Source organism: Poecilia formosa, unplaced genomic scaffold (genome assembly GCF_000485575.1).
Source record: "Poecilia formosa unplaced genomic scaffold, Poecilia_formosa-5.1.2 Scaffold427, whole genome shotgun sequence".
Classification (NCBI taxonomy): Eukaryota; Metazoa; Chordata; class Actinopteri; order Cyprinodontiformes; family Poeciliidae; genus Poecilia; species Poecilia formosa.
The window spans coordinates 166,109-180,760 of record NW_006800366.1 but is presented as its reverse complement, the minus strand read 5'-3'; the positions used below and the strand labels follow the sequence as shown (position 1 = coordinate 180,760).

At 40.4% G+C, this 14,652-nt stretch overlaps 2 protein-coding genes across 2 annotated transcripts in view; both read left to right on the top strand.

Moving 5' to 3' along the window:
* slc35f2 (solute carrier family 35 member F2) overlaps positions 1 to 2,564 on the top strand; it is a 5,894-nt gene extending 3,330 nt beyond the window's left edge. The window contains exons 7-9 of the mRNA XM_007577063.2: positions 302 to 354; positions 439 to 593; positions 726 to 2,564. Coding sequence (XP_007577125.1) covers positions 302 to 354; positions 439 to 593; positions 726 to 929 — 412 coding nt within the window. The 3' untranslated portion in view covers positions 930 to 2,564. The remainder of the gene's footprint in view (positions 1 to 301; positions 355 to 438; positions 594 to 725) is intronic.
* Positions 2,565 to 3,754: 1,190 nt separating this feature from the next.
* Positions 3,755 to 14,155, top strand: elmod1 (ELMO/CED-12 domain containing 1). The gene is made up of 11 exons (XM_007577061.2): positions 3,755 to 3,867; positions 4,022 to 4,084; positions 6,535 to 6,680; positions 7,983 to 8,011; positions 8,104 to 8,201; positions 8,276 to 8,405; positions 8,970 to 9,103; positions 9,837 to 9,905; positions 11,101 to 11,151; positions 12,310 to 12,443; positions 13,201 to 14,155. The coding sequence occupies exons 2-11, from the start codon at positions 4,068 to 4,070 to the stop codon at positions 13,374 to 13,376; spliced, it is 984 nt and encodes a 327-aa protein (XP_007577123.1). The 5' UTR covers positions 3,755 to 3,867; positions 4,022 to 4,067; the 3' UTR covers positions 13,377 to 14,155.
* Positions 14,156 to 14,652: the final 497 nt, after the last annotated feature.

The window sequence follows — 14,652 nt, the reverse complement described above, 5'->3', positions numbered from 1 at the left end:
GTCGGAGCCGTTAGCGTTAGCCTCCATGTCGGAGTCTTTAGCCTCCATGTCGGAGCCGTTAGCCTCCATGTCGGAGCCATTAGCGTTAGCCTCCATGTCAGAGCCGTTAGCCTCCATGATGGAGCCGTTAGCCTCCATGTCGGAGCCGTTAGCGTTAGCNGAGCCGTTAGCCTCCATGATGGAGCCGTTAGCCTCCATGTCGGAGCCGTTAGCGTTAGCCTCCATGTCGGAGCCGTTAGCCTCCATGTTGGAGCTTCTCTTTCTACAGCTTTGAGTTTATTCGTCTGCTTTGTGATTTCAGGGCTGCACTAGAAATCAATGCTGTTAAAGCGATAAAATGGGATCTTTACATCTGTAAGTCAGCAGCTTTATGTGAACCTGTGATGGTGCTTCCTGTCTCTGGTTGCTAAGTAACAGTCATGCGTTGTTGTGCTGCAGTCATGCTGTTTGCGGTCTACGCCCTGTGCATGTACGCTCTGTACAGCTTCATGCCGGTGGTGGTGAGGCTGACCAGCGCCACGGCCGTCAACCTGTCGCTGCTCACCGCCGACCTGTTCAGCCTCTTCTGCGGCCTTTTCCTCTTCAGCTACAAGGTGAGGCTGACTGCCATCAGGACTCTGACCACCTAGTGGCCATCGCTGGTATTGCATGTTTAGTGCATTCGCTGGTCGTCAGTGCTGTTACTAAATCGGCCTTCTGTCGTCTCCATGTTGTTTTCTGCTCAGTTTTCTGTGCTGTACATCGTCTCGTTCATCATCATCACCGTGGGTTTCATCATGTTCAACGCCGTGCCGACGCTCTCCGCCGTTCCGGACGGCGCCGACCCGCAGGTAGCCGACGCCGTCTCTGATCCGGCCGCCGACCGGCTGCTGGCTGCAGGCGGAGACACTCAGAGAACCAGATCGGTCGTGATGTTCACAACTCTCTGATGGAACCAGGTTCTGTAACCGAGGCCAGTTACTGTTACGAGTTACACCGGATCGTTTTCTGCTCCAAATCCAGGCAGACGGTTTACAGTCCGGGTCACAGACCTTTTAGTTTTTCCTGTTTCTGAACCTCTGAATTATGTGACTGTTCCTGTTAGAGAATATTAAATATTCCTGATAAGTTTAGCAGGTTGGACCATCGGTCTCTGCACTCCTCACTGCACCAGCATGTGGCCCAGTCTTCCCTTCCTGCCTCCAGTAAACAAACCATTTCAGAACCAGTGAGCTGAAGCTGTTACACATTCATCAATCTTTATTTTTGTAGTTCCACATTTGACTGAGTCTCAGAGATAAATTGTTTTTAAAATTCTTCAGTCTGCTGGTTCTGATCTCCATGCATAAAACAAAAATCAGATTCTGAGCATTAACCAAACAAAATAAAATAATTATTCTTTAACTATCCTCTTGACCTAAAGGGTGCAGAAAGGTAAAGGTTTGTATTTCTCTGGACTATTTCTACATCATCACATTTCTTACAGTAGACTGGGTAAATTATTTTAAAATAACTTTAAATGTTTGCCTTAAATTTGGTGAAAACTGATTTCAGGTTGTTACTAAACATTCCGAAGGACTCGGATACTTTCCAAAAAGTGAAATGTGACCAAAAATTAAGCAAAACTGTAAACATATGAAACGGTGAAACCATCTGAATGGTTTCATCCGGATAAACTGATACAACCGGACTGATTTCAGAGTCTGATGAACGGTAACATTAATAATACTAATAATATTATATTCAACTTTATTTTATTTTAGAGATGCAGTGATATCCAGATTTGTGCCAATATCAATATCTGATATTAAAACTACTGTTATGTTGCCAAAAACTGATATCGGATATATTTATTGTCTTTTTTGACATCATGAATAAACAGCCATCCTGCTTAAGTTTAACATCCCAGAATCCTTTGCTACATCACGATGAGTCACATGACCAAGTCCCACCCCTTCCTGTGACACAAACAGCACAGAAATAAACATCAGCTGTTTATCGGCCCAGTTTCACTCATCCAACCGGTACGATGCGTTACAAAATGGCCGATCAGCCGATACTGATGATGTTGACATTGACATTTTGGACGTTCCTTTTCTTCATATGTATATGTAAATATACGATTCTGATATTTTCCTGAATGGTGAACATCGTCCGATGCCGATGTATTGTGCATCGCTAAAGCTTTCCAGTTGGACTTCAGCCAGTCTGTATATTATTTATAACTCTGAGCTGCACTTTACATGAAGAAACACGTGAATGTTTACCCTCTACAGCTTTTTATCGTTTTGCTTTGTGAATCAGAGCTGAAACTTTTTCCACTAAGTGTCATTTTGTTTCATCTGTGCCTCCATAGATTGAAGCTTCGCCACCTTAGGAGGTTATTAAATTAATTTACAGTAAATATCTGGGACTGGATGTAAAAGAGTCTGTCGTCTAAATACCAAATTATTTGCCTTGTGTTATGTTTTGTTATTAATTCACCAAAGATAAAGATGCTGTAAATGAGTTTATGCCATCAGAGGAACATGTTACCATGCTGACACAGTTTACTGTTTCATTAATAAATAGATTTTTTAATGAAATCTGCAGTCTGTCTCCTGTTCAAACTGATGGATTTGGTGCCATCTAGTGGTGAGTTTGATAAATTCAGGCTTCAAAACATTTTAGTTTCTTTACTCGGATAATAAATCCATAAATCAGCACATCTCTGGGTTGTATGTGACTAACTTTAATAAATAACAATAAAGATTCCTCTCAGAGGAAAAGTTTAGAATCTGAGGAAAATGTTTATTATGAGGACAAAGACGTTGGTACAGCGCCACCAAGTGGTGAGAAAATAACGGACTAGAAGCAAACCCGTACATCCTAATGCCAGGCCGGATTTTTTTTTTTTAAATTACATTTCCCAGAATCCAGCGGGATTCTGATGATCGACGTGTTTTCTGGATTCGTCCTGAGCTGCAGAAACAAACCATGCAGCGCCGGGATGATGCATGTCTGTCCGCTGCAGTGTCTGCATGCGCTGCAGCTTTCAGCGCTATGGCAAGTCATTTTAGCATTTATCAGAGACCGTCATAACAAGACGACATCTGGAATCATAACATCAGTTCAGTTCTGAAATAATTTTTATATTTTGCGTTCAATTGACATCCAGGAGCGAATCAAACAGCCAGCAGTGAACCAAAAATCAACAATGAAAAATTAGTTTTTTAGCTGCACTTATTAAGGCCTCATAGAACTTTAATTAGTTTAAATAGAAATGTTATATCATAATCTACAGCTATGTTTATCCAGAATGTTAATATCATTTCAAAAGAAACCTGTTGGTCAGGTTTGATATTATTTTAAATCTTAATCTTCCAGGGGTATGAATAATTTTGGGCTCAGCCTGCTTTTCAGGTTTTACCAGAGGGGTTCAAACTCAGTTAAAAGTTTTATTTATTTATTTTATTTTTATTTTTTCAGTTATTTTAGGTGGCATCCTCACACTGTGGAAGAATTCATGGCTTAGAAAGGCCTAGTCAAAATCCAGACTGAGACTTTCATATGTTCTCCGACCAACCTGCAGAGAACGGTGGCTACAAATGCATGCCACACTTTTCAGAATATCAGTAAAGAAGAAGAAACGTATGAACGGTGTATGAATACTTTTGGGACGCCTGTTGTTTAGTTAAACTCACACTGAGTTGTTTTTCCTCTTAAATCATCCATGCGTTCAAAAAAACGGAACTTAGCGATCGATGACGTATTGGCTCCAGTGTGTCAGACTAAATGTGGTGACGGCTTGCCATACCGTCGGTGGCCGTCATGGAGGCACAGCTGAAGCTGTAGCTGGGCAACAAACGCAGAATCCCTCCGCTGCATCCCCTCGTGTCATCAGAACAGGTAAGAAAACATTTCACTTCTGGACCTGCTACCGGACCGGACCGAACCGATCCTGCAGGGTTCCGGGGATCAGGCTCGGCGCGGCGGCCCGTCAGCACCGCGGACAGCTCCGGATATCCGGGCCTGAATAACAGAGAATCTGTTCTGTCCTCAGGTCCAGGACCGAACCGAACCGAACCGAACCAGCAGGAGCCGCCAAGATGAAGCACTTCCTCCGGTAGGAATCAAGATGGAGGCTTGAAAGGCAGACGGAACCGAACTGAACCGAATGGGTTTTTACCTGCGTGGCTTATGGGCGAACCGAGCCAATAAAACATCTGATTAATTCATGAACGGAGTTTATCTGCAGGCACAGAAAGAGCCGCTCTGCTTAGAGCCCAGCATGTTGGACAGCTTCTTATTTCAGAGGATTTTAATCCTGGAAAAATCACGCTTTTTAAATCTGTCTGTAATTTATTAAACTGGTAATATCCAGATTATCATGACTCCATTTCAGGGTCTGTGACTGTTCAACCTTTGGATGATAAACACCAGAATCAGATTAATAGGTAATGATGGCTGGCAAAACTGTCTGCTGAGCTGCTGGATGTAAATAATAAAATCCAGCCGATTTTAAAGGACATGTTTACACTGCTAGAGACTTAAAAGAAATTAAACAGATAACATGACATGACATAATGTAGAGGCTTTTAGTTTTTAACCAGAAGCTTAAAATAATTTCAAAATATATTTCTGGTCATATTTTTTTATTCTAATTTAGAATACAGTTATCACTCTAAAAGAAACCTTTAAACTGCTGGAACTTTACTATTTTAGCCATGTTGTATTATTTCAGTATAATGCAATAATTTAGCATTCAGTATTTGTTTTCTATAATCTGAACTCTTGCTGCTTTAATCTGATTTTCTGTGGCAGCTGCGGAGCTAAAGCTAACTAGCTAGGCATAAACAGAAGAGGCTTCATTTCTTATTTTAGTTTCTGTTCTTCATTTATGGAGATAAAATAACCAGTTCGAAAGTGATAACTCCTGAAAGGAATAAAACTCTTTTAGCTTGCTATTAAAGCTAGCTGCGCTGCAATGCTAACATAAACAAGAACAAGTGAGGATTACATTTCAGCTGTTATTTTTATTTCTACTGTCATTATTACAATAAAAACATTATTAAATATCCCAGAATATTTAAATATGTGACCTGGAAAGTAGAAACCGATACTTTTCTAACCTCCTGTTGCAGCTAGCTGTGCTAATTATTTGTTAAAATAGTAATTATTAACTTTATTTATTTATGGTTCTGCAATGCTAACATTATGGTGTTGCTGTTTATTTCTTTGTCTTTAACTCCTATCAATGCTTCAGTTCGAACTGCAAGCACAAACGTCGTGTTTTTGTGCAGGTGCTGCTGAAACAGCTGCGTGTTTTTTTTTTCTTTTTGCTGAATCTGAACTCTTGTTGTAAGAAGAGATATCATTTCAGTGAGTTAATGACTGCAGACCGTTGTTCAGGTTTGCAGCTCGTTTTGATACTCAGAGTTTAGAATGAAGCACCAGGATGTGAAACTGGTTGGAGTCAGAATCCCGTTTTCCTTCTTGTTGCCGTTTGTTTTCCCCTGGAGGCGAAGAGGAAGCGACTGAGTCAGTCTGGGCCGTTTAGCACGCAGCTCTGCTCCTGCAGCAGCTTTAGTCCTGCTTTGCCGTTTGGCTCAGGCTGATCTGGACGTGAAGACGGTCTGCGTTTTGAACATGCAGATGTGATTCTTCTCAGGCTGCTGGAGGTTTGCTCCCTGCAGGCCGACTCAGGCTCTGCTGTCAGAAATAACCTGCTGCTGCATGGCGGTCCGCCCTCTTCTCTGATTCCCTGTCAGATTAACTCTGATCTCATTACAAACAGAAATGAATTCATTTCAGTTGGTCTTCTTTATCTTGTTTTAAAAACTTTCAACAGAGCCAGCGATCTGAATCCAAAACAGTTATAGTTTTAATCAATAAATCAATTAATCACATGATAGATTAAAACTAACATTTGCATGATTTATCATTTTTCTCATTCTACTAAATATTGGATGATAAAAGTTTTCAGTCTGGTGTTTTGGTCTCAACTAGAACTTTTTTGAAGACTTTATAATTCATCTTATTTGTTGTTTCTGTTGTTTTGTTTTGTTTATTTATTTTGAATTTTTGAAATGTCCTCCAGTTCTAATGTTTATTAGAATTTAAACTTATAAAAACTCATATTTATCATATTTTTGCCACACAGCAAGCAGTAAAGTAAAGGACTTTTTTACGTATCAGGACAATCTTGGACCAGTAAAAATCTAGAATCTGGATCGTCCAGATTTACCACAGAAAAATGTTTCAATCCACAAACTTTAAAAATGAAAAGATTTCCAGAGTTTGTAGAAAATCTGAACTCAAATCAGTTCAGAAGCTTTTGGTCAGAAGTGAAAACATCTTCAGACTGAACCCCCACCCCCAGCATTGAATCTTCATCTGTTTGTAACAAAAAAACAAAACAAAAAAAAACTAAGATAATGAACAATCTTAATGTTATTATGTACCAAATGAATTCTAATTTTCACCTTTTAAAATTAGAAATAATGATGAAATCTGTAAAATCAGATTTCACCCTCTGGGTGTGTTTTGTGTTTCTTTTTTGTTCCTCCTCTGCAGAGTGGTGACCCAGTTCTTCGTCTTCCTCTACTGTAAATGTCTGTGGCGAGGCCTGAAGTTCGTCACCAGGAAGTTTACAGGCCGCTGCGAGCTGCAGAGGATCTGCTACAGCAACAAGCCGGGAGCACGCAGGACTCTGAAGATAGGTGGGCCGCCGCCACCTGCACGCTGCTGCCCCTGCATGCTGCCCCTGCATGCTGCCCCTGCATGCTGCCCCTGCATGCTGCCCCTGCATGCTGCCCCTGCATGCTGCCCCGGCGCACCGCCATATTTGCATGCTGCGCCACGCTTAACTTTACATAAGAAAAGGAAACAAATCTCTGCAGTGAAAGATTCCCTCAAGTTTAGAACTTGTTCCGACTTCATTACTGTAGGTTCAGAAATGAATCCATTAATAACCTGGAACAGCAGCTGCAGAGGTCAGAGGTCAGAAAGTATTCACCACATTTCTCTGTCTTCAGTTCAAACTTTAAAGTAACAGTATCATGTAAAATTAACTTTCTAAATTTTTCCTTCATATTATATATTATTCTCTCATCAAAATCAAACCTGCATTATTGCTTTGATTCTTTCATGTTTGAGAAATCCTTTAGTCTCCATGGCAACCATTCAGCTGCCATGGAGCTGAATGGCCTGGGTGGACCTAGCCCCGCCCTCCAGGCACATCTCCTCCCCCGCTCAGTTCCTCTAGACTAGCCAGCAGCAATTAGCAAACATCTGCAGTTTGCTAAAGTCTACCTTTCAGCTGCTGCTAAGAGCAGCGCTGGTAAAAACGCTAAAGGGTTAATAGGAGCCATGTTGGGATGACTTCCTGGAGGCGGTGCTTCAGAAAGAACAGGAGTTTCTTAATTTCAAGGAGTTAAATCTGGAAGTGAAATAAGTTTTAGATCACATTAGATATATGTACCATTTTTATAAACACTGAAGGTAACATAGTTACTGGATTTGCTATAAAATGGCAATGAGCCTAAAAACACATAAAACATAAAACTGACAGGGGTGCTGTGATGGTGCAGGGGCAAAGCACAACCCATGTATTGAGGCCTTAGTCCTCATGCTGGTGGTCACAGGTTCAATTTCCGGCCTGGTGACATTTGCTGCATGTCTTCCCCCTCTCTCACAACCCTCTTTCCTGTCAAACTACTTTCAAATAAAGGCCTGAGGCCAACTAGAGCCAACAAAACCTTTAAAAAAACATAAAACTGACAGGAGTAAAAACAAGAAGATGTTTTTAAATCAAGATTTTATTTTTAAAAAAGTAAAAAAAAAAAAAGCTGCTGAATGTTGTGTAAAAACTGAATCTCTGTTTCCATCTTTACTGTTTGGAAAATTCAGTTTTAAAATCCTGATCCCTGTCTGACCTGCAGCACTGCATTAATATGATAATAATTACAGTTATTTGGTATTCTCATCATTTTTACTAACGCTGTTCAACGTTCTCCTTTCAGAGTCGTCTCTGCGTTACTCCAAGTATGAGGTACCAGTCTGCAGTCCCGGCATGTCGGATAAATAAACACGCCTGTTCTCTGCCTATTCTCCTTCACGTCTCCCTCTTCTCTTCCTGTGCAGCTGCTGCGGTCGGCCCTCAGCGTCCATCCTGACCAGGTGGAGAAGACCATCGACGACATCATGGCCCTGAAGAAGATCAACCCGGACACCAACCCGCAGTACGACTCCGTTTTATCCTGAGTGTACTTGTAACTGAGGTCAGAGGTCACTTTGGCTGTCTCTGTGCCTCCAGGCTGGGCGTCTCGCTGCAGGCCAGCCTGCTGCAGATCGTGGGCTACCGGAGTCTGATGGCTGAGGTGGAGAAGCTCCGCAGGGAGCCGTACGACTCTGAAAACACCGAACATGAGAGCATGCTGATGAAGGTACAGCAGTCTGCTGGGAAAACCCAGAATGAGCAGAGGAAATATTCAACTGGTTTATTAATTCAGTGGTGGGGACAGTTCTGCTAATAGAGGAGCTAATTACTTACTTTGTGATTCAGCTTTTTTTTACCAACTTTTAAAATGTTTAGGGCACTTCTCCTAAGTTTAATTTTTTGAATATTTTCCACAGCGCTAATTCACTTGTTTGTTTTGTAAACCTTTAGTTCAATAAATTTTGACATCTGTGGTAAGGTTTTGCTTATCAACTGTTAAGTTCAAGTATTTGGACATTTATATTCAAGCTCTTATTTTGAAGTGGATGAAGACTGTCTATGCAGCAGTCTGTGTAGTGCTGTAGCGTTAGCATAGCTAATGTTTATGATTAGCACTGCAGCGTTAGCATAGCTAATGCTTATGATGGTTTAGGCCTAGCTTGTGGAGCTCAGTGCTGCTTTCTCCATATTCAGATGTTTACATGCACTAGTATCGCTGCACCTTTAAACTATTTGGGAAAGCCCAGATGATGATGTCATGGCTTTGTGAGCTTCTGGTTCTGTGTTGTAGCTGTGGAAGGAGCTGCGTCCCGACACGCCCCTCACCGGGCGCATCTCCAAGCAGTGGTGTGAAATCGGTTTCCAAGGCAATGATCCCAAGACTGACTTCAGAGGGATGGGCCTGTTGGGCCTGCAGAACCTGCTGTAAGCTCAGAACCCAGAAAACCAACAAACTGTCACACTTCGGGGCGCCGCCTGGAAACAGGGTCAAACTAACAACAATAATTCAAATTAATTAGAGGCAAAAACTGGAATTTACTTACTAAAGTCATGTTTGTGTTATTCATCCAATTATAAATGTCACACTTAGCTTCATAAATATTTAGCTTACAAGCTAAATTAGCTAGCTCAGAGCTAAATGTTGAGGTTAAAGCTAAATATTGAGCTTTCTATCTCAATATTTAGCTAGCTAGAGCTTTCTAGCTAGATATTAAGCTTCAAACTAAATATCTAGTTTTAAACTTTGTGAACTAAATTGTAGCTTGCTAACTAAATATTTATCCTCAAACTAAATATTTAGCTCTGAGTTGAACATTTTAGTTGGAGCTTGCTAATTAAATAAATAGCTTTCAGCTAAATATTAAGGTTGGAACTAAATTTTTAGCTGGTAGACTAAATAATTAACTTACTAATGAAATATTTTGTTTCTGTGACATTTATAAATGAATGAAAACAGTGAGACGTTGACAGTTTTTCTCTTAAAGGCAAATTGACAGAAATTATTGCTATTAATTTTCCTGTGTTTTTTTACAAATGGCTCCTGTTAGTTTATAGCTGTTAATCTGAAAACACGCTAACTCGTTGTTGTTTTGCAGAGGAAGCTAGCTGCAGTGTTTGCCTTGCTGAGCATCTGTCCACCTGCTCTGGATCTCTGCAGGTATTTTGCAGAACATGACAGAACCGCGGCGCTGCAGATGCTCCAGGACTCACTGCAGCCAAAGCACAAGTATGTTGGCGTGACGTTTCCTGACCTGAGATCAGTCTGTGTTACTGGCTAGTTAAAGTCTGACCAGCCGCTGCTAGCATCCATCTCTCTGCCTGCTTCGCTCCATGCCATCGCTGCCTCACTGTTCTCTGACTGCTGCTGCTTCTCACTGACTCGTCTCATTTCTCAAATGAAGATTCTTCTGTTTGTTTTGCTCTCCACCTTCATTTCTGCGCACTCCTTTACTTTCTGTCCATCTAGGAGTTCTCACAGAAAGCCCAGGTACTAACCTCCACTTTCATTCACTTGCATTGACCTTTCATTGATTTGTCCTTCAGGGTCATGTTTCATGTAGATAAACTGCATTTAAATAGTTTCTCTGTTACTTAAAGGTCTAAAGTTTAAAAAAAGAAAGCTGTAAAATACAGACTTGTTTAGTTTTTGCAATTTGTCACATTTAAATGTTTCAGATTATCAAATAAATGTTGAGATCAGACAAAGAATAATAATAATCTGACCTGATTGTTACCATCTTTATTAGCTAACATGTTAAAGTTTATGGTGTGTTTGTGTTTTTATTTGACCTCCTAAAGCCACAAAAGTTTCAGCAGATAGAAAATACCATTAAAATAACAAAGCTGGTATAGAAACAAGAGGTCTCTCTCTGACATAAACTCTTAGTTTGTGTCTTTGGTTAAAACCAAATGTTTGTTTTTCATTCCCTGCATGAAGAACAAACAACTTTATTCAACTATGAGTAAAAATTACAAGATAGTAAAATACTCCTAAAAATATATATTTTTCCTGAGTAACTATATTTGTTTTTATTTAGATTTGTTTGATATTTAGATCATTTGAAACCTTTAAATATGACAAAAAAGCAAAAACAAAAAAGCAAACACACACTTTTTCCTGTGTGTGTTTGGTTTTTCAGTTGAAAATAAATTCTGGGTCTGCTGATGCAGCAGCGGCTTTTATTTGATCAGAACCGCTGAGACTTTATTACAGTATTTATATTTATTAGTTCATATTGCATCGTTAAAGCGACCGCAGCTCAGAGTTTCTATACGTCTCTGAACCAGCTCATGTAAAGCAGCTTACAGTGCGTGTGGGTGTGTGTGTGTGTGTGTGTGTGTGNGTGTGTGTGTGTGTGTGTGTGTGCGTGCGTGCGTGTGTGTGCTGCTTCCCACCGTGACTCACGGCGTGTCGTCCACAGTGAGCTGAACCAGCCTGACTGGGAGCAGAAGGTCCCTGACAAAGCCATCGGGTGAGTCTCTGTGAGTCAGTGGAGCGGTTATGAGCAGTTAGTGTCTTACCCTCAGGTTCAGCTCAACTGAACCTGAGGGTTCAGTTGTGCTGGTTTAAAATGTTTTAATTGATTAATCAATCAGCTAATTTTATTTGTATAACACGTTACAGCAACAAAGAGCTTTACATCATAAAAACACAAAGATAAAAAGTCACAACAACATCATACAGTCACTGATTTGAGAACAAATATTGGATTTAATTAATGATCAGTTAATTATGGTTCAAAAGCAACTCTAAACAGGTTAGTTTTAGCCTTTAGTTAAATGAACTCAGTGTTTCAGCATCTCTGCAGTTTTCTGTAAGTTTGTCCTTCACATTATGTTGGTCTGTCACAAAAAATAAAAACAATAAATGCCATTGTTTTTGGTTGTAATGTGATAAAATATGAAAAGTTTACTGTCTGCAAAGGTGGCAGAGTTCCCAAAATGTATACTCAACTAGGAGTAAAAAGTAGCCAAGAAATGAGTCAAATAAAAGTCAAAAAGTATTTGGTAAAAAGTCTGCTCAAGTACTGATAACTGATCAAATTATTAATCATTTAGTATTTAAAAACTACATAATCAGATGGACCAAAATATAAAATTAAGGGTAAAATTTGGAATTTTAAGGACAAAAATGACAATAATTCATATAAGGAGCAAAAAAATAAACAAAATCAGGCAAAATTATCTTTCAGTAAAATAACTTTGAAATTTTAATAAAAACTGCAGGTGTGTCTTTGTCTGGTGAGTTTTTGGTTAAAACATGTTTTTTTTTTTTCATTCAGTGGGTAGAAAATCCAGACATTTTACTCCAGTAAGAGTAGAAATACTTCATAATAAAATTACTCAAGTAAAAATAAAAAGTACAGCATAGTAAAAATACTCCTAAAAGTACAGTTTTTCAAAATAGTTACTCAAGTAAATGCAACTGAGTAAATGTAACTAGTACTCAGCTCTGACGGGGTGTGGATGCTTCTTAAAGGGACGGTGGGTTCAGGGAACCTGAAGGTTCAACTGGACCGGAGTTCTGCTGCAGACTCTGCTCAGACAGAATGTTCTGCTTAAAGTTTACTGGTCCAAACTTTAGGTTCTGATCCTGAGATCGTAGATCACCGTCTGTTGTTTCCGTCCAGATATTCGTTCGCCATCGTGGGCATCAACATCACGGACCTGGCCTACTCGCTGCTGGTGAGCGGCGCCCTGAAGACCCACCTGTACAACGTGGCGCCGGAGATGGCCGGCCTGCAGCACTTCCAGCAGATCTTCTGTGAGCTCACACAAAAAACAACTCAACAACAAGAACAATCACATTTTAACAACTGGGAACAAAAACATTGAAGAGCAAAACTGAAAAATGTATCAAAAAAGTTGTCATCTTGTTAGAAAAGCATATTTTGGCTCATCATTGCCGTAATAATGTTAATTATCTATTCAGTAATAAATAAAACTTCCTACAGCTGAGGGACGAAGGGTGTAGGAGCTAGCATTAGAGCGTTAGACACGCAGTCTATTAAAAACTTTTGTAAAGTTACACAATAAAAAATTAGCAGAAATAATTTGGGTTATTTAGTTTTTCAGAAGAGAAAAACAAGGGGGATCAGTTCCCAAAGTCAAATTTTCACCAAGTTAAGTTGGCTAGATAAATGTTTAGTTTGATCTAAATATTAAGCTTGCTAATCAAATCAAGCTAAATATTTAGTTAGAAATATTTAGCTTATTAAAGCTAACTAAATATTTAGTTATCTTTCTAATTAAATATTTAGCTGCTAAATTTTAGCCTCAAATGAAATGCCTAGCTTGCTAGCTATATATTAAGTATGGAGCTAAATGTTTAGTTAGGAAACCGACCTGAATATGTAGCTCTAAACCAAGCAATTAGCTCTGTGCTAATATTTAGTTTGAAGCTAAATAAATAGCCTCAAACTAAACATTTATCTTGCTAATTAAATATTTAGTTTTGAAATATCCATCCATCCATCCATCCATCCATCCGTCCATCTGTCTATCTATCTATGGATCAATAGGTTACCTGATGCAGGAGTTCCAGCGGTTCTGGATTGAGGAGGATCCCAGTGACATCATGGAGTTCAACCGGGTCCGCTCCAAGTTCCACCGGCGGATCCTGCGGCAGCTGAAGAACCCGGACATGGCTCTGTGCCCCCACTTCTCCGCCTCCGACCTCCACCTTGTCAACCTGTGACCCCCTGACCCCCAGGCGACCTTCAGCGGGCTGGCGAAGCGTCACGCTGACGGTTCCCCGACCCGCTGGAGGCGTTCCCCAGCTAGCATCATGGCGTCACTGCCACCAGCTCACCGTCCCCGGCACTCCGCCTGCTCCTGGTCGCCCTCAGGCCTCCACACCGTCTGCATGTCAGGCTGACACGTCTGTCCACATGAAAACTTACAGCAACACCAGAATCTGGGCCAGCAGGTGGCGATAATTGACCGAAGAAGTTAAAATATCACACAGGAAGTTGATCCTGAGAGGTCAGTGGAGCCCCGCCTACTTTTAGTGTTCACACATTTTTCTGTGAGGCGTAACTCCAAATAATTCATGGATTGTTTTGTACAATAAAATCCTCGTAAATTATCCTAAACCAAATGCAAATCAGAATTTATATTCCTGGCTGCTGATTGGCTGAACCCCTCAGAGGGGAGAGATAACGAAGACTGAATGTTAGCTTCAGCTGTATCGCTAACTTGGTTTTACTATGTGTATTCATCCATATTGAGGTATATATGATGTGTGAACTGTTAGATTAGGCAGTTCTAAATGTTTAGAGTAGATCTTTGGTATTTACAGATATTTTCTAAAGTCCTCTAACTGCGGGGCTCCACTCTGACTCATCATTCTCCCAAAACAATGAAGCTCCTCTTTTATTTGAATTAGTGGCAGAGAGGTGCAAGTGTCGCAATGCAAACTCCAAAACACACAAACAACAACAAAAACAAAAAAAACAAATGTGACAGAGAAACTCTGAAAACAAAAAACAATTAGGAAGTCTTCTAGACCACTAGGGGGACTCTGGAGTCTGTAATGTTACCTACCTAATTCTACATAGCACACCTTTACATTCTTCCTCCGTCTTTCACCTGGACATCCCGTCTTTGTGTGTTTCGCTGTTTGCTGAGCATTTCCTCCTTGTCTTTGGCCAAAAGCCTCAAGCCATTTCTCCTGCTGGCCTAGCGTGTTTGTTTTGGTTGTATTTACCCAGAATGCTCTGCGCTGTAGTCCACTTCCTGCTTTTGGAGCGGTCTCTGGTCCACTTGGTGTTCTCATAAGTATTCAAACCGAACCAGAGTTCACTTTAACCGAACCCACAACAAGGTATGGAGGACCAGAGTTAGCTTAGCATTCACACCTTACCAACAGAACTGGACTTTAAACACATTAAAGAACTTTTTTAACCAAATAAATCCAGATCTTAGCCCAGATCTCTGCGGTCCATTTCAACAGAAATAAGTTTAGCAACAAA

Coding starts and splice junctions, on each gene's coding strand:
- elmod1 (XM_007577061.2), top strand. Junction 8,012..8,103: donor TGCGTTACTCCAAGTATGAG/GTACCAGTCTGC, acceptor CTTCCTGTGCAG/CTGCTGCGGTCGGCCCTCAG. Junction 12,444..13,200: donor GCACTTCCAGCAGATCTTCT/GTGAGCTCACAC, acceptor ATGGATCAATAG/GTTACCTGATGCAGGAGTTC.